Genomic DNA, 27,146 nt, shown 5'->3' with positions numbered 1-27,146 from the left:
TAAAATGATATACATTGAAGACCATTTAATTAATAATATTTTGTATCAAAGCCGGAAATTTGATAGCGTTTGGTTTTTTAGATTACATAAAATGCAGTGGATGATTGGTGCATTACTGCGTCGGCCCCGGATACACAAAATAAGGTAGTCAGCGGTAGGATTTGAAATCATAACGCAAAAGACTAGTATTAACCTCACAATGCGTTTCAACCGACTTTGTAACGTTTCTGATAATCTATAGCCTTGATGTTTTCGTAATAATCCTTCCCTAAAAATAGGAGCAGGCGAGTGTGGGGAATAAGTAGTTTGCGTCTTAACTATATGGTTGCGGGTTGGCTCTCACCACAATTCGCCAGGCAAAGGTGTCTTCTGGTATAGCCTCGATCTGACCAAAGCCTTGTGAGTGGATTCGTTAACTGGAAACTGAAAGAAACCCTGCGTGAGTGTGTGTATATATATATATATATATATATATATATATATATATATATATATATATATATATATATATATATATAGATAGATAGATATATACACACACACATATATATTATATGTATGTGTGTGTGTGTCTGTATATATGTGTGTGTGCATATATATATATATATATATATATATATTATATATCCTGAACTTTAGAAATATTGGGGAAAATTTATTTAATCATTTGCAGAGGCTAGCATGCGTAAGAAGAATCAGAAAACATAAATACATTTTAATAAATAAGTATATATGTAAATATACATAAATATTTTTAAATATATATATATATATATATATATATATATATATATGTATATATATATATATATATATATTATCTTTACGTTGTGAGTTCAAATTTCGCTGAGGTCGACTTTGCCTTTCATTCCTTTCGAAATCAATAAATTAAGTACAAGTGAAACACGGAGTTCGATGAAATCCATTAGTCTCCTCCCCACAAATTTCAGGCCCTGTACCTAGTGTACAAAGGATTATTATTACTGTTGTAATTGCTTTGATGACTACCTTATCTAATACCATCTACACTAACTAGTTTTAAATACGGTAGCGTTATATTCAAGAGGCAATATAGCTGCTATTTCGAGCGATTTGAAAGATCACTGTGAGAGTACCTCGTGCAATTTTGAATAAGTGATTTACTGTAAGAGGAAAACCAAAACGAAAAGCCAAAAACCAAATCAACCTTTTCTCAGCTACATTACTTGAGGAAAATAATAGGTTAACTTTCGATAGTAGATGAAAGAGATTCCATTTGTTTTCGCTTCCGGAAAGATTACATTCAGTTAAGTAATGTCAAAGTTTATATATGAAAATAGATAACAGTTTTGATTACTTTCACGGCAGCCAAAACCATTATAGAAGTTATGTAAAGAGAGATTTTCAAAACAGATTTGCGTTAAAATAAGACGATTTGATACAAAACGGAGGAGACTCTTGCGTAAGTATAAATTTATTAGATTGAATAACACTCACAAACACACACACACACACACACACACACACACACACACACACATACATAATGTATGTGTGTTTCCAGTTTATATTTGGATTGAAAGATTCTCGGTGTGAGCTCGTCTGTTGAAAATGATTTTGTTGTTTCTGGTGATGGTCAGTATGCCGATACTGAAAACCGGCACTGGTTGTATTTCACCTCTGATTATATAATTAGTAAAAGTTAGATTTCTAATAAAGGTTCTTCATATTGAATTTGTAGCTTACCATCGTATTTTTTTTAAATATGAAATTTTGCAAGTGTAAGGTGTGTTATGAACATTTACAGAAGATCTATCCTATATAAACTCAATGAACAATTAAAGATGTTAAACGTTTTATTAAACGTTTAACGTCTCTTCTCCATCTTTAATTGTTTGTTGAATATATATGCGATACGTGCTCTATAAATGTTCATAACACACCTTATAAATGTATTTATATATATGTATGTTTGTACTTATATACGCATACATACACAATAGCCTCCTTTCATTTTATATGTACCAAATTCATTCACAAAGATTTGGTTGGTCGGCCCGCGTCTATAGTCGAAAACACATCCCTATAGGGCCGCACAGTAAGATTGAACCCAAAGACAGAGCGTCGTATGACCCTACATAGATACGTACACACACACACAAACACACACACACACTTTATATATATATATATATATATATATATATATATATATATATATATATATATATAAATTTGTATTTCTTCAAGGATATATTGTTACTAGCAGCTTTTCACGAGAAAATCCTCGCTCTGTTTAAACTTCTCCTTGACATAAGATGCACCGTCTAATTTGAGATAAGAAAGGAGCACACTTGATGTGACTTTTATATCGAAACGTAAGATATTTGCAGTTTACGACCGTTCGATCCTTACGATATAATTTTAATCCTATTTGCGGATAACAGCTCGCTATATCATAAACGAATTTACTGATATCTACTTCATTTCTTGCTGCCTAAAGACCTGCATGCGTATATAATTTTTATGTCCATATTGTTTCCCTAGAAACAGTGTTATATATCTACGACTGTATATAAATGATCGATGTGTGTATATTTTACAGCGTATGTTTTGTTATATTTTCATGTTCCCTCTGGTCTCGATTTGCTTGTATATTATTATATAGGAGCTTGGAGTTTGCCTTAATCATTTTATTAATAATTTTATCGAGGAACAGAGGTGTATTTTACCATTTTACCATTATATTAATGGATACATATTTCGATTATGATTATACTACGCCCTAACTGATATTTGATACAGAATTAATTTTTGTCTCGTAGAGCCCTCTTGCTGTACATGTTATATATAGGTACATAAACTCAACAATTTAATGTAGAATTTCATTACGAGTTGCAAGTAAACTTTATACGATCCTATCACTGCATTTGAAAGATATTTATTATATTGGCCCCTATCTAGCTGTTGATTTAATGTAGGCTGTTGACTACGAGAACTCTTGATGTTGTATATAAACATACATATGTGTTTGTCTGTGTGTGTGTGCTTGTTTCCGTGCATGTGTGTATAGTTAGATAGTTGATGTCTTGATCATTACAATGATTTGTATCCCTATATGTAGACGGGCAATAAAAGGTTGTAGAGCAAAAGTTTCACACTTTTTAATACTGTTCCCCTGCCCAGCTGCTACAGACCCCGAAAGGTGCGTGTATTATTATTGTAATGTGACCGTTATTTCCCAATGTTCTGCGTAGACAAAGCGTTCTTGCAAACTCTCCAATAATTCTCCTAGGCTTATATTATTTCATCTACAACCTCAGATCTTTTAAGATAATAATTTACAAATGAATATTTTATATTAACCTCTGAAATGTGAAATATATCATAAAAAGATATCGTAAACATCAATAATTTCGGTCACTGTGGAGATTGCAAAATCGGACATTTAGGATACAAGTGTCTCTAAGAAGCGGTCTGTGATAAAATGATGTAAAAAGAAATTTTATGCGATAATAACTCATGATAAGTATAACTAGAAACACAGGCCTTCTTTATCACACTTGGCGTAGGATAAAAAAAAGAATGCAATGAAGATAGTGTATATCATACGTATATACGAGTGCATGTTTAGGGGTTCGTCAGGTGAAACGATAGAATAATTAGAAAATTTAATAGATAAATAAGATTTGTTCGACTAAAATCGTTAAGGTAGTGCATCAGCATGACCGTAGAAAGTAAAAATAAAACATGAAAGAGCGTCGGGAACATAGCAAGAAATATTTAATAACACTCTTTTAGTTAGGTTGAGATCGAATTCCGATGTTGTCAAATTTTTCTTCCGTCTCTTCAAGATCGATATTATGATGTTATACTTAAGTAATGAGCTGGTTTACTATTAGCGTAATGCATCGTAGTGTGAATAGAAATTATAGTAAAACTCGAAAAGCAAATATCAACTTCAATCCTGTTTATCTCTGACATAGGAAACTTGTTCAGATACTGAAAATAGTTAGTGACAGAAATATAGAAATAGACAGACGTTGATATCCGTAAATAAATTATTAAATCTGTATAGTTTCATACGTAGAAACCGGAAAGACAGAAAAATACATCGTTATTATGAAATGGATATCGACTCCTACATATGAAATCATTTAGTTCCAAGAGTCAATTTCCATATTTCTCCGTCTCGTTCTCTATCGTTGGAGAAGTTATTCACTTTCTTTACAACAATCCGTCAAACACACACACACACACACACACACACACACACACACACACACACACACACACACACACACACACACACACACACACACACACACACACACACACACACACACAATTCTACAAGAAGAATATATTTTTACACAACTACATGAAGATATTTACATATCTCTATATAAATATGTATACATACTCATGTGTTTATATGCAGCATATACTTATATATATATACCCACATACTTGTGTGTTTATATGCAGTATATACTTATATAAATATACACACACACACACACACACACACACACACACAAGGCGAGAAAGAGAAAAAGAAAAAGATTGGAATCAACACCATAGAGACTCTATGTCTGTTTCGTACTAATCACAACTGAACGCTTATCCGATTTTATAAATGTCATCCAATTTTGTAAAATCCGTTTTTCTTTATATATATATATATATATATATATATATATATATATATATATGTCCTTCTGTCTCTGAATTATATATTTTATTTCTTTTTCATTTCTTTCGACTCGATATATCCTTTTATTGGAATCAGCACACGCGGTTATGCATTGTCTTCATGTCGTTGATATCTTTCTCAAAGAAAAAAAAAAAAAAAAAAAAAAAGAAATGTAACTTAATGTCAAAATCCTTCCTTTTGTGAAGCAACTCTGACTTTATTACGTTATTACGCAGGAAGATTTTGGCGCCGCCATCGAATCCATACTTACTATATAATAGTTGTAATACTAAGGTGAAGACACTGCAGAGGAAATTGGAGGAAGCAAAAGGAAGTGCTCACGTTTTGGAATGAAGTGTAAGATGGTTATTGTGCAATTAACAAGTCTCTAGAAATAAAACGGAAACACATGTGTGTGTGTGTGTGCGTGTGTGTGTGTACGAGTGTGACTTTGCGGTATTGTATGTGATTATATGTATATAGTGTATGTCTCTATGCATATATGTATGTATGTAATTCTTATTAGAAAGCCGTTTGTAATTCAGTAATATTCTTAGCCTCAATCAAGGACATGGATATATGCCATTAAAATATCCCCACACGCGTTTGCGCACGCTTGGATACGCACATAAATAAATGTATTCACACACATTTACCCACCTACCACACGTATATAACATACGTGTTACACACACACACACATATATATATATATACATAAGCTTTACATACAGACATTCATTCACACTTATATATATTTGTATATATCTGTGTATGTATGTAGGTATGCATGTTTATATATATATATATATATATATATATATATATATATATATATATATATATATATATATATATTGTCAATACGCATGTTTGTTGTAAACTTCTAGTCGTGTAGCAATTGTACAAGTTATTTAACTTTAGAAAGACAAAAATGGTAAATATATCGTTGAGAAACACTAAAAATGTAATTATTCGTCGGAGTATCAAATAAGAAGAGGTATTTAACAAATGAAAACAGCTTTCCACTATTTTCTCTATGCTAGAGGTTATTCCGTTAAACGTCTGCTAACGTCCATAAAATGTCGATTTTCCTCCTCAATTAACGCTACGTCTAACAGTTGTCTAACTAAATGCTTTATTGCAAACGTCTGCTATTCTGTCGCCATAACTATTTGCTATTTGCGACAAGAGGATACAACTTCTCTTAGAAGTTATAATTCCTCTCATGTGGAATTACATCGCATGCTCAATTCTCTTTGTCAGTATCGGCTCTGAATGAATTTGAAACTAGACTATTTCTAAATAATGCCAAATCTTTCATTCAGGGTAAATATCTGCGTTGATCAGTTGATAAATTTCAAATGACAACAACTTAATCATTTTTTTTCTTTTTACTTCCATTTTCTCATTCATTCGTTTTATATTATTTTTTATTTCTGTGAGCGTGTTTTTTTTCTGTAATTTTATAGATTAAAGTCTTCATTTCTTTTGCTAAAGAAGGTGCCAAAGAAAGACGAATCAAATCATTCAAGCTACGTTCTGTTTAAAATCATAAACAACAAAGGAATACGTTAAATATCCAACATCAAATAATGGCTTCAAATTCCGTCGAAATGCCAACAGTTTTAGCAAGAGGAGCATGTCGATTGGTACTTTATCTTATCGACCACTAAAGGATGAGAAGCAATATTGGCCTCAGCTTATTTGAACTCAGAACAGAAAGAGCTTGATGAAACGTCGCCAAACATTTTATTCAGTGTGGTAACGGTTCTGCCAGTTCGTCATCTCATCCAAATGTAATACTATTCCCTCCAACACGTTCTTTCCAAGTTTTGCTGTAAAGAGCAGTAGTAAGCAAGAACTTTAAAACCTAGTGCGCTTGCACAGTAGATTTTAAGGTTAATCTTTGCCAAGCGGCTTTACTCTGCGTGCTTTAGCGTCGTTACTATGGATACACTTCTAATACTTGTTCATCAGACCTCGTATATATATTTGTCCAATGTGTGGTAAGCATTCGTGATGAGTCTACAGACGAGACATTGCTACTTCCCTAGTTCCAATTACGAAAACCCAGAAAAAGCAGCATCCAGACTGTCTCTTATCACTGAGCAATAAATAATTACAGGCCGAGAAGTAAGGTTCAATGAGACAAAAAGGAAAGAGTTCCAATATATATATTACAGAATGAAGAAACGCTCTGAACAAATACTGACAAAGCATTTACTCTTGTTCAGAAGATACTCTTCTCATGCAATAAAATATTTCATATACAATAACCTAAGTTCTATTGAAAAGCATTCATATTAGTTCAAAATATTTATAGTGATTTGACAATAATACAGTTTATCACGATTTACAACATTAACATTAGAAGCGGTAGATTGTAAAGGTTACCGAATTTCTATTTCTATATGTGTGCCAACACATACAAATGAACAATCTCATGCGGACATACATACTTGGATACGCACAAACCGTTACTTACGTAAATATGTTCAGTTACACAGATACATACATACAAATATATACACGTACGTATGCTTCGTGTGTATACACATACAAATAAACACATACATATATGAGAAGTGTATACATGGATATCTACACACACACACACACACACACACACACATATATGTGTGTGTGCGTGTATATGTACGTTTTATATTCTTATATTTATATATAATATATATACATGTATATATGTGTTGTATAAAAAGAAGTCATTACTTTTATTACCTGGTGTGCATTTTCTTTGTTTCTCTTTACTTTTCCACTATTTATATCACGTGTAGTATTTTTATTTCAAATCTGTTTCTATTATATATATATATATATATATATATATATATATATATATATATATATATATATATATATATATATACATCATCATCGTTTAACGTCCATTGTTCATGCTGGCATGGGTTGGACAGTTTGACCGGGCAAGCACGTTAGAAGGCTACACCATAGTCCAGTTTGATTTGTTATGGTTTTCTACGGCTGTATGCCCTTCATAACGCTAACCACTCCTAGTGTGTAACGGGTGCTTTTACGTGCCACCTTCCCGGTTGCCATATATATATATATATATTTACATATGTATACATTTATGCATATATATATATATATATATATATATATATTTACATATGTATACATTTATGCATATATATATATATATATATATATATATATATATATATATATATATATATATATATATATGTATGTATATATATGGGAGAATATACAAATGATAACAACAGACGAGGACAGGTGGTGTAAATAACAAAAGGATATATTAGTATGACGCTCGGGAATACGGAAAGTCTTTGACGTTTCGAGCTACGCTCTTCAACAGAAAGAATACGGAGACAAGGAGAAAACACGGAGAAAAAAAATTGGAGAAAAAAAATTGATTGTATATGTATATATATATATATATATATATATATATATATATATATATATATATATATATTTACATATGTATACATTTATGCATATATATATTTACATATGTATACATTTATGCATATATATATTTACATATGTATACATTTATGCATATATATATTTACATATGTATACATTTATGTATATATTTATATATATATATATATTTATATATATATATATATATATATATATATATATATATATATATACATATATTTATAGCGCGTATAAGATTGTACATTACGCAAAAACACGTACATAGGCTGGTCTATTGACAAAGAAACGAATTGTTAACCTTACATTGAATTATTGAAGTATCAAATTTGTTAAGGATACAGACATTGAGCAATATATTTCATTATAAATAACAGATGAGACCAATCAAGAGCTTGACAGTATGAAGTATATAAGATTACGTTCGAAAGTAGAAGCGAAAACATATTATTTTCAAAGTTTTAAGCTGACGACTCGATCTTATTTTCACGTTAGTGCTATCTATCTTCGCATCTAATCCAGTATAATATATGGCTAACCACATTTACATTACCTTTTGTTTCTTATGTGCTTGTTAACAACAAACACTGTTATCATGCATTTTTAATCATGATAGCTTACCAGATCGTTGATAAATGGATACTACATAACGATGATAGACATTCCAGGTTTTATATTTATATATCGTATCAATATTTAGATTATACATGATTCATTGATATTCAATAGCAGAAATCTGTGCTAAATTTACATTTTTGATAATAATCCTCATTTGCAATGATGTATTGCGTATCATCAACATATATCTAATTTTCACATTTTCGTTGCATCCATGTATTATATGCCGCGCGTATTTGGGCTTCAATATCAATTAAGACCACTGATTCTCTTGGTGGAGTGACAGAAATAATTTTCACATTTTTCTTGTCGTTTAATAAATTTATTACAAGTATATCAATCATATAAGCGCCGGTTTAATATATATATAATAACCTACGCAAATTTGGAGATAATGATGTCATTGCGTATTGATGAAATCCGTTTCCATTAACTGTTAAGTATAACAGAATCTTGGCATATGCATGGAGATACATTTCCCTGATGTGAAAGAATAATAAGTGAATATGTATGGAAATCGGCATTGCAAATTCATCTGGTATTCTTCTCCTTTCTCACTAAATGCTGTGTCCAGCATTCATTAAATCAGCTGAGAAGTACTCTAGTTTGGAAACCCTGATTTGCATCACCTTTATTATTAACATAATAATTACAATTTCCTTTCAAAATTCATCTAAGAGATAAGTAGCCATTCTACTGAACATCAAAACTATAACTTTTGCAAGCGATCTCTAAAATACATTCTAACATCGAGACAATGCTACAAATTTGGTTCGAGATGTAATGTGAGTTGGATTTGTCTGCTGCTGCTAAAGTTATTATTTTAATCTCAGAAGCCTCTGTTCACATGAGGAATTCTACTCTCATATGATCCCCTGATGCAATATTTAAATACCCTGCAACTAAATTTCTATAGGGTCACACGATCTGCTATAAATATATCAACCAAATCTTTCTCAAATCATACACTGCCGTCTTGAATAATTAAGGAGTTACAGGATAATGTGGACTTTCATATACATGAAAGACAGATTGATTATAAGTCTAGTGAATCTAGCTTGACCTAAGGTTAAGCCACAATAACAACAGTAACATTATTCTTAAATCATTAAGTACTTTATCGACTGCCTATCGTGTGAGATATTTTTTAAACATACATTCTACTGAATAATTTTCAAACTAATATACTATTGCTTAATGCTGCGATATATCTGCATTATTTTTATTATTTTCAATATAAAGTAAAAACAGTGTATCTGTTACAGTGACACAGCGATCGGCTTATCTGAATCTATTGCTGTCAATTTGACTGGTCGTCCAGCGACACTTATGTGTCAGGAAAGTTACGAGAGATAAATTGCGACTAATCTTTGAATAAATTTGTTTTCGTCTCTGATACAGCATTCAACTATCTCGAAATAATCTTCAAGATAAAGCCATATATTGATAAGAAGATTTACTTGTAATCCTCTCTTGAATACTGAATGCACTCTAGTTATCTATTCCGTGACTCTCATTTCCATGAAACTATTCTTCTGAACCATATTGATACATATTTTATTGAAGTTTTACGGTTTGTCATAAATACATTTTCTCATTTCGAACGCCGGATTTAATAGCTATTAAATGGATTTGCCAAAATTTCTTTAAAATTTTGCGTTGGACGACTTTGATAACAAAATGACAATTAGAATCTATCTATACCATTTCTATACCATTAAAACTGAGACTCAGAGAAACTACACTAAATACTCTTTCTCCGATTGCTAGTGTTGTAAATCACAACATGATTTTACAGGAATATAGAAACAATTATCACGTTTAAAAGTTCCCGGTATAAAACTCCAGAAGTTCTTCAAAAATGTTATTTAACTTTAAATTATCAAAATTCTAATTAATATTCTAAAGTAATAGACATTAGTCGAGCATCTTGACAGTTCCGCCTTGCAGCATTTCTTAACTGTAATAACCCATAGTCTCCAAAAGAAAACACCTGTTTTTCCTCTAAAAATAATTCCTGTCACTATTCCAGTCTAATTTAAGTTGAAACAGAAATAGTGAAGCACCCAACAACTAACTAGGATCGATGTTGCTAAAATTTAGTGGCCGCATGAGAACGAGTGCATTCATTGTGTTACATGAATATACGTGTGTGCGTGCACGTGTGTGTTACAAATATTCCAAATACAATTACATTGGAAATTTCTAGCAAAGTGGAATCACTCATCGGTGGAAACTTGAACTATTTGATTGAACTCTGTGCTTCGGCACTGAAAAACATAATGGTGGAATATATTGTCTGAAATACGTACTTTGGTAACCGAACGTACTCAATCCATGTATGTGTGTATCTGTGTGTACACACACACACACACACACACACACACACACACACACACACACACACATGTATATACCCCGTGACCTTACAACTTTACATATCTGTCTCCGTGAACACGCACACATATATATTGATAAATGAAGAATATGTGATCAGTAACAAACCAATTAACTAGAAATAAAGCAGAAGCATCTAGAAATTTAAACACATCTCTCTCTCTCTCTCTCTCTATTGATCTATCTATCTACACTCGCAAGCATATTTATCAATACTGAATATATATATATATATATATATATATATATATATATATATATATATATATATATATATATATATATGCGTGTGCACACACGCATGAACGCACATACACGACGCACATACGAAGAGAAACATAAATAACTGGAAGATGGAATTTGAATATGATTATTGAATTATTCATAAGAATTGCTTACTGTTTGCAATAGTTCCATAATTTGTTCGATTTTACTTTTGGTAGCAGCACAAACTTCAAAGACAATTTTCTTTGAAACCGTTATCACAGAACCTTGCATGAATGCATGTGCATATACATACACATATGTGTATGCATGCGCTTATGTATTTTTGTTTTATATATGTGGTATGTGTATGTGTTTGCGTATTTCTATTATTATATATGAATATACAGATGAGATTATGTGTGTGTGTCTGTGTGCCTAAGTTTTTGTAAGTATATGAATACAATGCTATATATTTATCCCGCTATCATTTTCTCTGTCTTATGGTGTATTTTATCATAGACGTGTGTATATACATATATATGTGTGTGTATGTGTTTGTGTGTGTGTATAAATTTATGATGTTTGATTTATAAATACACGAATTATTGTAGTTCTTTGATTTCTGTTTATTATTCACCGAATATAGATTCGAACATAATCATTTAACATACAAAATATTATTAACGTCTTTTGAATGGAATACTAAAATGTTTCCACAAAGACATTTTATAACAATATTTTGGTACTTAATCGACCTCTCAAGAATGAATTAAACTGAAATTCTTTAAAATATATAATTTTCTGTACTTTAATTTTAAAAAAAACAAGCGTATCTATAACTACTAGACTTAATTTTTTTCATAAAACTTGTATAGATCAACGGCGTTGCATTCAAGTCGGTATATATTTAATCTGTACTTGTATAACATGTTATTTCTTTTTAAATGATTCACATTAAGAGGAAGCAACATGTGGATCCTCGGTTGATTTGAAAAGTGAACTGTGTTTCATTGCTTCATTCATTTTTTTTCAGTTGAATTGACTGGAAAAACATGAGGTGAAGTACCTTGCTCAAAGATTCAATATAATAGCAAATCAATAGATGGAAAAGAAGTGTTTACGATCATGAATTCAAGAGCTTTATTTTCTGCCTACGCATTTTCCCATGAGGGAAATGATTATAATGAAAGAAATCAGCTGATATGTCGTAAATTATGAACACACACACACACACACACACACACACACATATATATATATATATATATATATCTTGGAGATATCGAGTTTGAAGTTTCTATTTCTTTTAAATATACGAATTTAAAAGTTAAAAACCTTGAAATATATATATATATATACTTAGATATGTTTCGACCAAAGATTGGTCCAGGCCATATCTAAATTAATAGCACCACCTGATAGGATTATCTAAATCCTTTTAAGCCAAGTGTTGTGGTTTCATGGTCCATTCGAGTAGGGAGTTTTTATTGAGTGAGTTGTATCCAGGTATAGGTAGCTTATCTGGTATTCTTTGATGAAATTTGTCCAGATACTGTTTCAAGGTAATAGGATCTTTTTTCTCTTTTATCTGTTTCGGGACAATGTTAAATAGGGCAGGGCCTGTTGAGGAAAATAAATTGTGTTGCAGTGTATTTATGTGTTATGATAATGAATTGGGAAGGAGCTGTGGTCCTAGCCTTGGACGAAGTTTGAAGCTAATGTTGAGGTTGTTTGGTCAATGCTGGTCGTATATTTTCTACATTGTGCAAATAATGTATTGCTTACGGCGGGGCTGGAGAGAATAGAGTTTCAATACTTGCTGCTATGATGTCTGAGGCAGTGAAGATTATGCCCGAGATTATATGTTGGGAATCGACTTAGTTCCCATCTCTTTCATCAATATCAGTAGGATCATTAAAGACAAAGCAATATTGTTTTTGCGGCACTTCTGCCATTTGTCTGTTAGAGAATGCGGTGGGTATTTTAAATGATTGTAAATATTACCTTTCAGTCGATGATGTTAACCAGATCTAGATTGTATCAGTAATTACCGGAATTTTAAATCAATAATATTTTACGTTATATACGTGTGACTGTGTGTGTGTGTGTGTGTGTGTATGTATGTGTGTGCAGAGAGCACTAGATAGATATTGATAAGTACTCCCTGCCCTTTCTCACTCTCTTTCTCTTTTTCTCTGAATATATATATATATATATATATATATATATTTAGCGAGAGAGAGAAATAGATAGATATACATACATAAATACGCATACACACACCCGTAGTACACACAGAGATATACATACATATATGAGGAAGAGAGAGACAAAGAGAGAATAGAAAATGTTAAACGTTGATAATGACTATAAGGAATACCGCTCTGAATATAGCTATAAGGAATTAGCTTGGAAAAATGGCCCTTGCAGCATCTTCTCTCAGTTAATTATATGATGTTGAGGATCTCTAAGAATGTTATTTGTCTATTTCTTTTTCGTTTCCTTATGAACATTTTGCTTTCACGTTAGTTTTGAATTTCCCATTTTTTTGTAAAATTTCTCATTTTTGTTTTCGTACAATGTCTGTATGGCGTTCTTTTGTAATTTATACACAAAACTTGTAGATGCAACGTCATATACTCCCCGAAGTCTGTTGACATTCTAGATACATAAGCCACATCTTTTGTGAAATTATATGAACTTGTACTTTTTTTTGTTTATATATATATATATATATATATATATATAACGTTGTGGTGTGTTTAAGAATTTCGTTTCACAATCATGAAATTTCGTGTTCAGTTCCACTGCACGGCACCTTAAGCTGCGGGTTCACAAATGGCTTGGAAGTAGATTTGGTAGACAGAAACTGAGGATGTCTGTCGTTTGTGTGTATATATATATATAGGTTATGAGAGGTAATGATGTCAATAAGATCCAAAGGTGTCAGGAGGTAATGCTGAGTAAGTGCTATGGATAGACTATAGTTAAGCTCCAGGTCCGGTGATTATGCGAATGAGGAGTCCAACGTAGGTCATATATCAGCATGTGTATATATATATATATAAAAAAATCCAAATGAGATAAAAATCCAAGGCTGTGAAAGATTTCAGAACATTTATAAAGAGAAGGTTTAACAGCTGTTTCCGGGATATTTTATATATCTCTTCATCGGAGACGGTGTGAGAATATGGCTAAGCAATAGTTATTCTAGATAAGATGTGAAATAGAGAGTGAAGTGGAGGAATGAAAATAGACGTGAGATATGCAGAGATATTGCCTCTATTTACAGAAAAAGCAAAAACTATTGGAGTAATTTCCCTTTATTCAACGGTTTTTTTCATAGCGTTATGTCTTACTAACTGATGAGATGCCGGAGAAGACTTCAGCCCCGGTATCCGAAACTCTGAGTTTTATTATGACAACAAACTATTTGTCACATATTATATATATATATATATATATATATATATATATATATATATATATATATATATATATATATATATATATAAACTCCTCTATTTTACATAGCATCGAGGTCTCATTCATTGTTTGTTTTGTTGTCATATTATTATTATTATTATTATTATTAATATATATATAGAGAGATAGAGAAACAGATAGATAGATAGATAGATAGATACATACATACATACATAGACAGATAGACTGATTGATCTAGCAGTTATGAAACACACGAATTTCACCGAAATATGTTGGTTTAATTTTTTTAAATGTTCACTTACTTCTGTGTGTAAGTGTATATACGTATTCTCCTATATCAGGAAATACCTTATGAAAATATATTACGTATTCTCACGCAAAATTAATCTCAGTCCTTATTGAATATATATTATGTTGGTTATAGAAATGATTATTTGAATATTTGGGTAAATGTTTGGAATGTGACAACGATTAAACAACATATCTGCGTGCGATGTTAGAAAATCAAGGACCGTTGAGCTGGAAAACCTGCTATAATAGTTTGCATTTAGTCAAGTTGGTTCTATATGTTTGTCAAGATATTACAGCTACAGTACATTACATAGATTCTAAATCGAGATACAATTCCATGTACAACGCATTGCGTGGATATGATATAAACAGCAAATACATGAAACTGATCGGAGCGGTTTTTATTGGATCTTCAAAGGAATAGTTTGCATTCCGTGTCAGAATGACATGTGCTCATAATTGAAACTGGTTCTATCTGAATCAACTCTATTGAAATAGTTCTCTAATTTAATTGCATGTCAGAAGGAACCGAGAAATCCATGGCGAACATATTAATTCTTTAAACACTCTGCTCTGTATAAAAATATATTTACAGAAAAAGCAAAAACTACCGAGAGAGAGAGAAAAAAATTAAATATCAGTAAAAAGATAAGGCAAACGGAAGAAGCATCATGATGAAATGTAGAAATTGTACTGAGAGGTTCAAATACATTACACAGGAATGTAGAATGTAAAGGTTAACGGCGATTGATTACATTATTCTAAACAGAGTGGAATGTTAGCAAGGGAAGCAATGAATCACATGTCAGCGTGGATAAAAGAATTAGCGCTTTTAACTTATTCATATATATGGATATGTATATATATTTTTACTTGGTGTCTTTTCAAAGATAAGATGATACATTAATGCTAATGCATAGAATTTTACAATGTTAAATAACACGATAGCCAATCATTGAAAAAATATAAAAAATAGAAGTAGATTAAAAACGAGAGGGAGAGGGAGAAGATAAATATACATCCGGTTTTGGCAAGCATATAAATTATATTTTCGTTGATATATATGCCATGTTTTTGGATTAAAATTCTATTTTAATGCAGAAATAGAATTTCATTCTGAAAAGAATCTACATTAAAAAGAAAAACATAAACAGTAACCACAACAACACTAACAATCATTATTCTGAATAACGTTCAAATAAATATAAACAAGTCATAAAATCACAAAATGAAGAGGCTAATGTTTTCTAATTTTGCCTGCTGTCAAAGAAATTCAGTTAACTATTTTGATTTCTCTACTCTGGGTTGTATAAGGTCGGGTAAATATAGAAATAGACACTCGAGGATAAAAAAAAATTATTATTAGCATCGACTTGTAAATGACAAGAGCAGCAGTAGGACTATTTTAACATTTTTATTTTTATGTGTGCGCGTATATATGTATATATGTTTGTATGTGTATATATATATATATATATATATATATATATATATATATATGTGTGTGTGTCTGTGTGTAATGTATTGTCTTGGTGTGAACGACAAATGAGGATTCAGTAAAATGAGGTCTTAATTAAGTTCCATGGACGCGAATGTGTCCCTTGAAGTCTGTTGCTGCTTTGGAAGGCTTTTCAGAAATGGATCAAAGTGAGTACTTAGTTTGCTCGAGAGTTTGTGGATCATTTACTATGTGTTTTCTTGAGTAGTGGACGACAAGGCCTGTTTTGCTTCGTGCCACAAAATAGAGTATAAATATGCTGAGAGACGAAACGCAATATATAGGAACAATGCAATGTAGTGTGCAAGAAAGAAAATTATGCTGGTACGAGTATACGATGCGCATGGGCGGCGACTATGATACGGAAAAGTAGCAAGTGTTCCAAATTGATGGAGAGAAATTTAAAAACCTAAACCTCGGGAAGAGGTTACAGAAACCCGTGACAAATGATGACAAAAGCACTCTATGGGATGCATTCTCCAACATCCGTGTTAAAAATAAAGATGGTGATGATAGCTAGTCATGTTGGCATTGATAATGATGGTAGTTTGGTCGGCGAGTTCGATTTTGAACTAAGGTGGCGTACAGAATACATATGTTCGCGTGTCCTATGTGTGTTAATATAATTACGTATTCACACACACGCAGATGCATGTGTGAAACATTTGGAGTATGTTTTTATAAACTTATATATTTAGGGAAGGAGAGATTTGCATTAACATGTATATATGTGTATGTGTCCTTCTCAATTTACGCGTGCATTCCGTTTAAACACACACGTATGTTTGTCCAATGTATGTATGTTAAGTATCTGTCGGTGTGTGTTCGTGTATATTGTATTATATCAAATTATATTTATATTGTACTTAATATGTTGTTATTGCATAGAATTTTATTTACATAGTTTGGCAAACACAATTTCATGTTAGATAAACAGTGATCGTTTGCTTAGCGGACACGATACATGCAAGGATTTGCATTGAGGAAGAAGTGTGACGCATGCGTAAGCGTTCCTTTTCAGTCAGAAGCGCGTGTTGTTGTGCACACATTACCATCTTGAAAAACTGCTAATATTCGCAAGTGTGCTATATGCATTACTTGCGCCTTTTCTTCGTTGAATATCGAATAAAAGGTTAACAGTCATAGAAACATTTAAATAAACATAACCTGAAATCTGAGAATCATAAATACAACAAAGTTTTGAGAGAGCTGACAATCAAAGAGGTAAACTAAATAAATTTATTTATCAAGCAAGCCAACCTGGAATTTGTCAATCTTGTGAATAAGTGAATAAGCAGTCAAATAAATCCCCGCAAGTTATATTAAAAGGATGATAAGAATTGCATGATACTGATGCTATAATGTGAAATGGATTCGCCCAGAGCATCACATAGGATATCAATATTCCCGAATGCATCATCAAATAACAATAAATACTATGTTAGAAACAGAGAGTATTATTTACTTATGCATACTTAAGTTGCTACATCATTACATAAACATATCATTCATGTTGAATATACGTGCATTATGTATGTGTGTATGTGAGTGTATATATGTATATATACATAGAGAGACATAGACACGAGCACAGACAGAGGACCCTAGATGAACGTCGTGTTTGTACACTCGTACGTAAACACACGCACACATATACAAATCAATATATTTTAATAAATCTATGTCTTAATTTATTTGCGAATGCATAATATATACACGTATTGATATATTGATAAACGGTCTTATAATCTGCTACACAAACATGCACACATAGAAAGTCCCTGAAACACACACATGCATTCATATAAAAAGTCACATACGCACCAGAATCAACCATTGTGATCGGGTTTCACCAGTTGGTTTTCAATCCGTGATCGACTTAGCGCCGCATTTTCATTGTTGAATATTTTGAACTAGTTTATGCTAATTGATTTATCTCCCTTGTTTTTCGCCCGCAGATTTTTAAGATTTCGTGAGTGAGATCATGTCGTATGTTTATCATAATTATATCGACTTCATTTACACCACGACATATCACATGTATGAGACGATGCATTCCGGTTCTCTTTGTATCCCTTGTGTTACGTATTAGCATGAACGAATACTTCAGTTTGAAAGAGATAAACTTCACTCTCTACTAGAAGCCAACATTTTGCTTAATTTCTAGCTTTTTGGCCATTTTGTCAATGTCTAACTAATCCATATGTTGTCATATCTTTAGTTTTACGTGATTATAGTCCCCCCCCCACACAAGTACACAGACAGAAAAGCACTCACACATACATATAACTATATACATATTGATAAAAAAGGGTTGGCAGAGACTTCGGTGTGTAGGACTTATAATTTTCTTATGACTGAGCTATAGTTGATATCCAAATCAACATACACCTATTCAAGAATATTAACTTCACAAAAGCTGTATAAAGTCCAAGGAACCCAAATATGATATGTTTAACGAACGCTATATTAAAACCGAAGAAGATACTATAATCTGTCTTCTTGTTAAAGTGTAATAAACACATACCTTTATCAAACATTGAGTAACTTTACATTTTAATTATGTGCTTTAACAGAAACAGACTTTGATATGCATACAAACAGTTATACAAATGCATGTGTTTGTGTGTGTGTGTGTGTGTGTGTGTGTGTTTGTAATTGCCTCATAAAATTAACTATGCTGGCTCCTGCGTTATTAATTTCAACATGGTTGACATAAACGTTAAATAAGAATGAATATTTGTCGATCTACAATTTCAGTTAACATGTGTCCGATACATTTTATTGATTTATATTTAACCTGAAGATACACATGCATTACGTATTAAGGGTGTGATCATATTTGATATACGTTCAGTATTTTCCCAAGTATACCGGGGAAGAGAAAAGTGCCTCTAACCAGAAACGGTTAATCCAAAATGAAATCGCGCCATATTGTACGTAGCCTCCAGGTTAAACACTTGCTGTTCGGTACGTGTCAATGTTTCAATATATTAGAATAGTTTGAGATAAGCATATGTTCTGTTGAGTGTAATGGAAGCAGGTAATACGTTGTTAGGCTGCCAGAGGCCTTACAAACACCAAGTGAATTCTTGTAGCGCTGCCTTCAGATGCTTTCCTCCACGTCATTATTGTGTTGTTGTTGTTGTTGTCATGGTCATATTTATTATGATTGCTTTTCATCGAACTGACCTAGGATCAAAGCGTTCCGGCCATGACCAAACTATTTGCTTATTTTTGACAGTCATAATACAATCCAAGCTTCTTGGATTGTATCATGAAATATTACTTTTCAATGTATACGATTCGTGTTCGTTTAACTCTTATTACTAGCGAATCAAAATTTTGACTTCGAAATCGCCTTCTTATTTCTGGCAGCGCTGCATTCCTATTCCTCTACTGATATCACACTTCTTGTTCTTTATTCGGAGTTAGACTTGATCGAACAGTTCACAGCTACTCTAGATGCAACTATTCCGCTTTTAAAATTATCAGAATATATAAACATCTCTCTAAAGAGTATTTCATGTTTTAAGATGATCGTCGAGTAACTATTAACAAAAATTAGCGGCTAAAGCGTAAACTTATTCTCGTTCATGTATATAGGTATTGTTTGTGGGCAAATGATCTTATTCTGGTTTACCTTGTTAGAACTCCTCCTCTGAGCTATCCTAGACTAACGACTAATCTCCAAACGTTTGCAATCACGCATCGAAAATTTTCATTAAGAAAGCGCTTATCAAGCATGGACCTTTGACATGACGGCTGGAATAAACAAAATTAAACATGAATATACATCATGCAAATGCAGGGATTTCTCATTTCCTTTGTACTTTTCTCTTTTATTTCCCACGCTAGCAGCAATAGGCAAACAGTGTTAATTGCTTAAGAATTATTTCAACTAAACAACGATTTTTACAATGGTTAGTAAATTGATGCTGTTTATTGTCCATTCTCATTCTATATCTCTTCCCTCCCACCATCGTCCCCCTCCTCTCCCTCTCTTTCTAGTATTTCTTTCCGTAATGCCATTTACTTTAAACAAGACTTTAGCAACTTAAGTTTGTAAAGATTATTGGCAAATTGCCACGAAACATATATGAATAATGTCGTGCTTCTTTAGTCGTACAGCTTCCTCTTTAAGCACACGATTAACTTGGCACTTGCACAGCAGTTTAAACATATTTGAAGATATAACGCTTTATTAGATTCGAATCTGAATCATGTCAAAAAGCCAGATATGAAAGCGACAAAAACAAATGAAACATAACAATCATTGACAATAATTGCAGATACTTAAACAGATATACGAGAAGAGGGCATTCACACACAAGGGAGAATTTTCTGATATATAAGTAAGGTTAGAAATAGTGTTTCTCTTTATATATTTGTAAGGTTAAAAAGAGTCTTTCTCTTTATATGCTAATTAGGATAATTTGCATATAAAGAGAAACACGTGAATATATACCTGTGTAACCCACAAATACAAATATACCTCTTTACATATACTGCGTATATTTTTCACACACACACACACACACGTATATATATATATATATATATATATATATATATATGTATATATATACGTATATTGTACATACATACGGGTATATGTATATACATGTGCATATCTACACGTATATATACGCATATATATATATGCGTATGTGTATATATATATATATATATATATATATATATATATATATATATATATACGTAGATGCATACATACATGCAAACGTACATAGAAAGACACACAAAAAAGACATATATATCTTCATATATTCATGTGACGGCTATTAAAGAAACTCTTGAGTTATTTCTCTCTGAGTTTTCAGTTTTAATTGCCGAAACAAATTGCATTTGGAAGCACATAATTGAGTGAAACCTGTTGACTGCTGCATTTAGCATGGAATTATTTCGAGTGGCTGATTTCATAATTTATGGATTAAGTGTCTTAATACAAGCCTAGACGTACAAATACACACGCACACACATAGTTATGTGTGTATGTATGTGTCGTATATAAATCTATAATGTATATGTTTATATATATATATATATATATATATATATATATATATATATGGGAAAGACGAAATTGGCGTCAAATCGAGAGAGGATGCATAACAAGAAGTGGCGTTTCAGAAAGCCGATAAAGTGCAATAATATAGTACTAAACAGGAGGGGAGAATTAATTACGAAAAAATTGCACGTAATACGTAAAAAAATATATATATATTGTCGAATGCTGTTCGGTGAGTAGAACTAGAAAACTGAAGCAGTAATGGAATAATTCTTCTCTAAATTATTTAGTTTATGGAATGGAAGCAATTATTGCATCATTATAATGTCATTAGTCATTACATAACGGCAGGTAACAGTGTACCCTTGAAGTTAGATTCCCACGTCGTGCCTCATAGTTCTACAGACATATTCTAATATATAGTACTGTCACCTAGGAAAGTAATATTCAGACACCTTCACATGTATGCATGCGAGCATACATATACAAAGGCATATATATATATATATATATATATATATATATATATATATATATATATATATATATATATATATATGTGTGTGTGTGTGTGAGAATTTACAAAAACAAAAAAAGAGACGAAGACGGGTGTGTAAACAACAAATAGACGTATTAGTTTAACGCTCGGGAAGTGAGAAAGTCATTTATGTTTCGAGCCCACGCTCTTCCACAAAAAGGAACACAGGAACAAACAGGGAGAGAAAATAGAAAAAGGTTCAGTGACTAGTGATCTATCATGCTGAAGATGTACATATATATATATAAAGCCAAAGTGTCTAATTAGCATTGCTATAAATGCGAGCCAGACCAATCTTGGCCACGGGCAGAGCACTTCTCTATTGATTGACAAGGGAAACAACCACGCTATATATATATATATTTCTGTAATTAAAAAATATATATATATATTTCTGTAATTAAAATATATGGATGTGGATCACCACGTTAACTGAGCTCTGCACGTTCCATATCAGAATGGGATTCCATGCTTCTGTAGTGTTTCGTTTATAGCGTCTCAGCCAGTTGTTGCATTGTAATGGTTATTAATAATGTGATGCTTACGTTTCTGGCATTCGATTGATATTTTGCGAGTTGCTGTGGATGCATTTAGGTTTCATTGAATATGATGAATTCTCTGTTTAAACTGATTGAAATGTGTTTATCCCATACATTAAAAGTAAGATATAAACTTGGATTGAACGTTTCAGAAATTTCACGAATCGAAAATAATTATTTTCTAAACAATTTATGAAACTGATTCATGCATGCATCTCCTGCTTCTGTTTTCTTTTCGCTCTCTTTCTGCAGTACACTTTTTCTCCTGTAATTATTGGTCTAAAATGGAAGGAAGAATACTGTTTTGTTTCTCGGAATGTCTGTTTCCTGAAGACAGATCGGAAATAAACAAATTTCTAAGAATAAGTTTTCCTTTATTGCATTTTCTTTGTATTATTCTTCTGATTTGTTTAGATTTATTAATTATTATTATTATTATTATTATAGTTCAGCATGATATTTATCCAAACTCTATCGAGATACCATGAACGTGTGTGCAAACAATACGTTCATATTCTCACAAGGATAGACAAAGACACGCCCGTATACACACTCATCAAAATACAAACTAAAACTCAAATACACACATAAGCAAACACACATTCATATATATACACACATCATATGTCGATATATTTGCTTATCTCAGAATTTTTCCCAAAATTCCATGATATCAGATACATTATCACCAAATTATTTTTAAAAATATTCATTTGGGAATCAATGTTCGAATGTGTATAGATAGAACATGTGCAAGAGTTTGATGATATCATTCTGGTACTGAAAGGAATGCTATACAGACCGAATATTGGCAGAGAAATATTTGCAATAGAAAGTATGTTAATGAAAAGGAAATCAATTCGTATTCTTTAGATGTTTTGTGTAATTGTAATTCATTCGTAGACGGTTTCATTCAGCTTTTATAAGCTCCGTAATTGATAATTAATTTTTCATGTAATTGCTATTATTGCTGTTTATGCTTCTGTTACTGGGTGCGCAGAGCTAAAGGATGGTCATGGATAGATTGTATTTGATGACTGGATCTGTACGATTTGCTCCGAATTATTACTAAACAAAATTCCGTTGTTGTTTTTGATTCTCGAGCGTATTGCCGTTGTTGTTTCTATTCAATTATTCAGAGACTTGGACCATAAGCGCATGCAGAGCCGTGTCGATCAGAAACTCGCTTTGTAATCAGTGTGTTTGGGTCTCTTTTTAAGCGCGTTTAAAGCCAAATCATTCACTCCTTGTTTCTTTCTTCTGCGAGTTAAGTTTCATCCACGTGGTGGTGTGAATAAAAATAAACATTCATACATACATACATGTATGCATGCATATATATATATATATATATATATATATATATATATATATATATATATATATATATATATATATATATATGTATACTAATAGATTTATAAACACTTGTACAAATTTATTTCACTTTCGATATTTTCTGCTTTTGAAATAAATAAACACCCTCAAGATATCATATATCGCTAAATGTATTACATATAGCATGTTTCTTTGTATTATATTTCTAGTAATTGCATAAATGCGCACTCTTAAAATATACACATACACACACAGCCTACATATGTATATGCACTCAAATATACATACATGCATATAATTAAACATTCATTATATATCTATATATGAATTATATATATATATATATAAATTCATATAGACGTACATGTATGTATGCATGTACGTACGTAGAAGAAGTATATACCTCCATTAGTTTTGCGTGACTTCCATTGTTACTAGCTTCGCAAATTTGACGTTTGAAGGCGAAATTTAATGTGTTGTCGGAAGTACATTATCTTGTATGTGCTCGTGGTATCAGTGCATAAATAACATGATTGCAATGGATTACACCAACGCCTATATAACGCAATTTTTCGATGTCACCATTGACATTATAATCATCACCATCATCGTCATCACCATACTGCGTCAAGACATCATCATCATCGTCGTTGCTTTTATCGTTGCCGTCTTTATTATTGTAATTATCATGATCTTGAAGATTATACTGTTGATGGTGATGATGATGACGATAATGAGGATAATGATTATGATGCTCTTGGTGATGAGAATGATTATCGACTTAATCTCTCAACTTGAGCATCGTCGAAAATGGTGAATGAAACTATTCGACTGTACCTGGAAATCCCTCCCGTCCTACTATGCAACCCTTCCTCTAAATGACCATCATCAAGATCGTAAATACCATTGATATAAGAATCATTATCACGGTTATCCTCCTCCTCCTCCTCCTCCTCCTCCTCATCATCATCATCATCATCGTCATCATCATTCTAACAATCACTATGAGGATGATTATGATGATGATGATGATGACCGTCATTATAATTAATGGCGTTGTAGGCGTTATGGTCATTATCACCATCATCGTGAAAGTCACGAACATTATCACCGTCAAGATTACCATTACGGAAGTCATTATCATCATCGTCATCATCATTATCAGCAACTTCATCGTCATCATTATCATCGTTAACAACACCATCCGTACCACTGTCATCATTGTCTTCATCGATATCTTCATCGTTGTCGTTATCCCTTTCGTCATCTTTCTCCTTCATGACGCCGTGATAATGATGATGATGATCATAATTACCATCGTCATTTTCATCGTCATCTTCATTCATACCATCATGCCAGCAGCATCACCACCACCCTCGTCATCATCACCACCACCCTCATCAACAGCTTCGTCATCACCAGCAACACCATCGTTATTGCATCTGCATTATCATTGTGATACTGCCGGTATTATCATTACCACAACCGGTACCATTGCCGACGTCATCATCATTATCACCACCACCACCACCAAGATGAACAACTCCAGCACCACATCCCCACATAAACAACCACAACAACAAGATCAAGTTGAATAAAAGACACTGGAAATCAACAGCAAAATTTAAAAATTGAATTGAAAAATGTTTAATTAATTATTTCTTTTAATAAAATATTATTCCTTTCATTTTCAATATTTATTTTGTATTTCATTTATTCATATTTTTTTTAATTTATTGTATTTAAAATTTCTAATGTTGAATTTTTAAATTTTGTATTTTAATTAATAGCGTCATAAAATATTGAAAATTGCAGTGAATAATACTATTAGAAGGCTTTCTTTAAACCGCCACCCCCTCCTGCTATGCAACCTCATATCAAATATTTTTTGAAAGAGTCGATCATATAATCCGAATTCTCCACATTATTGCATTTCAAGCAAACTATTCTAGTTTTTGTAAACGTCGTGAACTAAATCCTTTTATTCGTTTATTTTTTTTCCTTATTTTTTTACTTGAATTCATTGGATTATAGTTGCTTTCACGGAGCAAAAGAAAGAGGGAGACAGAGAGGAGAGAAATAGTCTCTTAATTAAATCATATTCATATATATTGTCTTTGTTATGGAAATCGACAAAATGCATAATTGTTTCTCTGCTATTCTAAGGGTTCAATTATAGGATAAACCTGAACGAAAAGAAACTATAAAAAGGGCAAGGCATGCGCAAAGTAAAGGATGGATAACTGAGAGATAACGAATTCTAGGATGAGATCATGAAATAACGGAATATTGGTTTCAAATGTTGGCACAAGGCCAGCAATTTCGGGAGAAGGTGTAAGACGATTGATTACATCGAAGCAAATGCTAAACTGGTACTTCATTTATCGAAACTGAAAGGATGAAGATCAAAGTCGACCTCAGTTATTAACGTGAAAGTAACTGAGCTCTCCTCAGACTCGTAGTTCTCATAGGAGATTCAGCGCGACACGGAATGTGACAAGGTTCGCCCTTTAAATTAGGGGAACAGCTCAATTTTGCCAGCTGACTATACTTAAGAAATGTGAAATAAAGCGTCTTGCTGAAGGACACAACACGCCGCTTGTATCGAACTCACAACCTTACGATCGCGGGCCGAATAACTTAATAACTAAACCACGCGTCTTTACGCATTGAAAAATATCTAACTGTTGTCTACTGCTAAGCTGGAAACAAAGGACATGAATGAAGCGTAAATAACCAACGTCGGAAGTCCAATACAAAGCTGTAAGTACACGCCATATATGTGTACACATCAACGTTTTAATACATTACGACCTATCTGTGATTAATCAGAAGAACTAACTAATTAATAATCTGCAAACTAGTGACCCCTAGCTATCTCTTGCATCATTGCATCATCACCATGATCTAGACTATGATTAATTGTCTGTTTACAATTGCCATTAAACTTCCATCAATTATATTTACGCTGCAGACAACGTATGCAATCTTCCAGCTGCATTGCTTGTACAATGACTCTGTGCTTCAGGATACTGCACAGATATAGAGATCTGTATAACGAGAAGCAGGTGACGGTTGTTAAGAAATATCCGCAGCAATAACAACGT

General features: G+C 32.2%; 1 protein-coding gene across 1 annotated transcript in view; it reads right to left on the bottom strand.

The window, feature by feature from the left end:
• Positions 1–25,385, bottom strand: part of LOC106877064 (limbic system-associated membrane protein) — a 363,596-nt gene extending 338,211 nt beyond the window's left edge. The window contains exon 1 of the mRNA XM_089338653.1: positions 25,250–25,385. Within this exon, the coding sequence (XP_089194779.1) occupies positions 25,250–25,385 (136 nt within the window). The remainder of the gene's footprint in view (positions 1–25,249) is intronic.
• Positions 25,386–27,146: the final 1,761 nt, after the last annotated feature.

The sequence above is a fragment of the Octopus bimaculoides genome, chromosome 20, assembly GCF_046866305.1.
Source record: "Octopus bimaculoides isolate indiv1 chromosome 20, ASM4686630v1, whole genome shotgun sequence".
In the NCBI taxonomy this organism is placed as follows: domain Eukaryota; kingdom Metazoa; phylum Mollusca; class Cephalopoda; order Octopoda; family Octopodidae; genus Octopus; species Octopus bimaculoides.
This window is presented reverse-complemented; position numbering and strand designations above follow the sequence as displayed.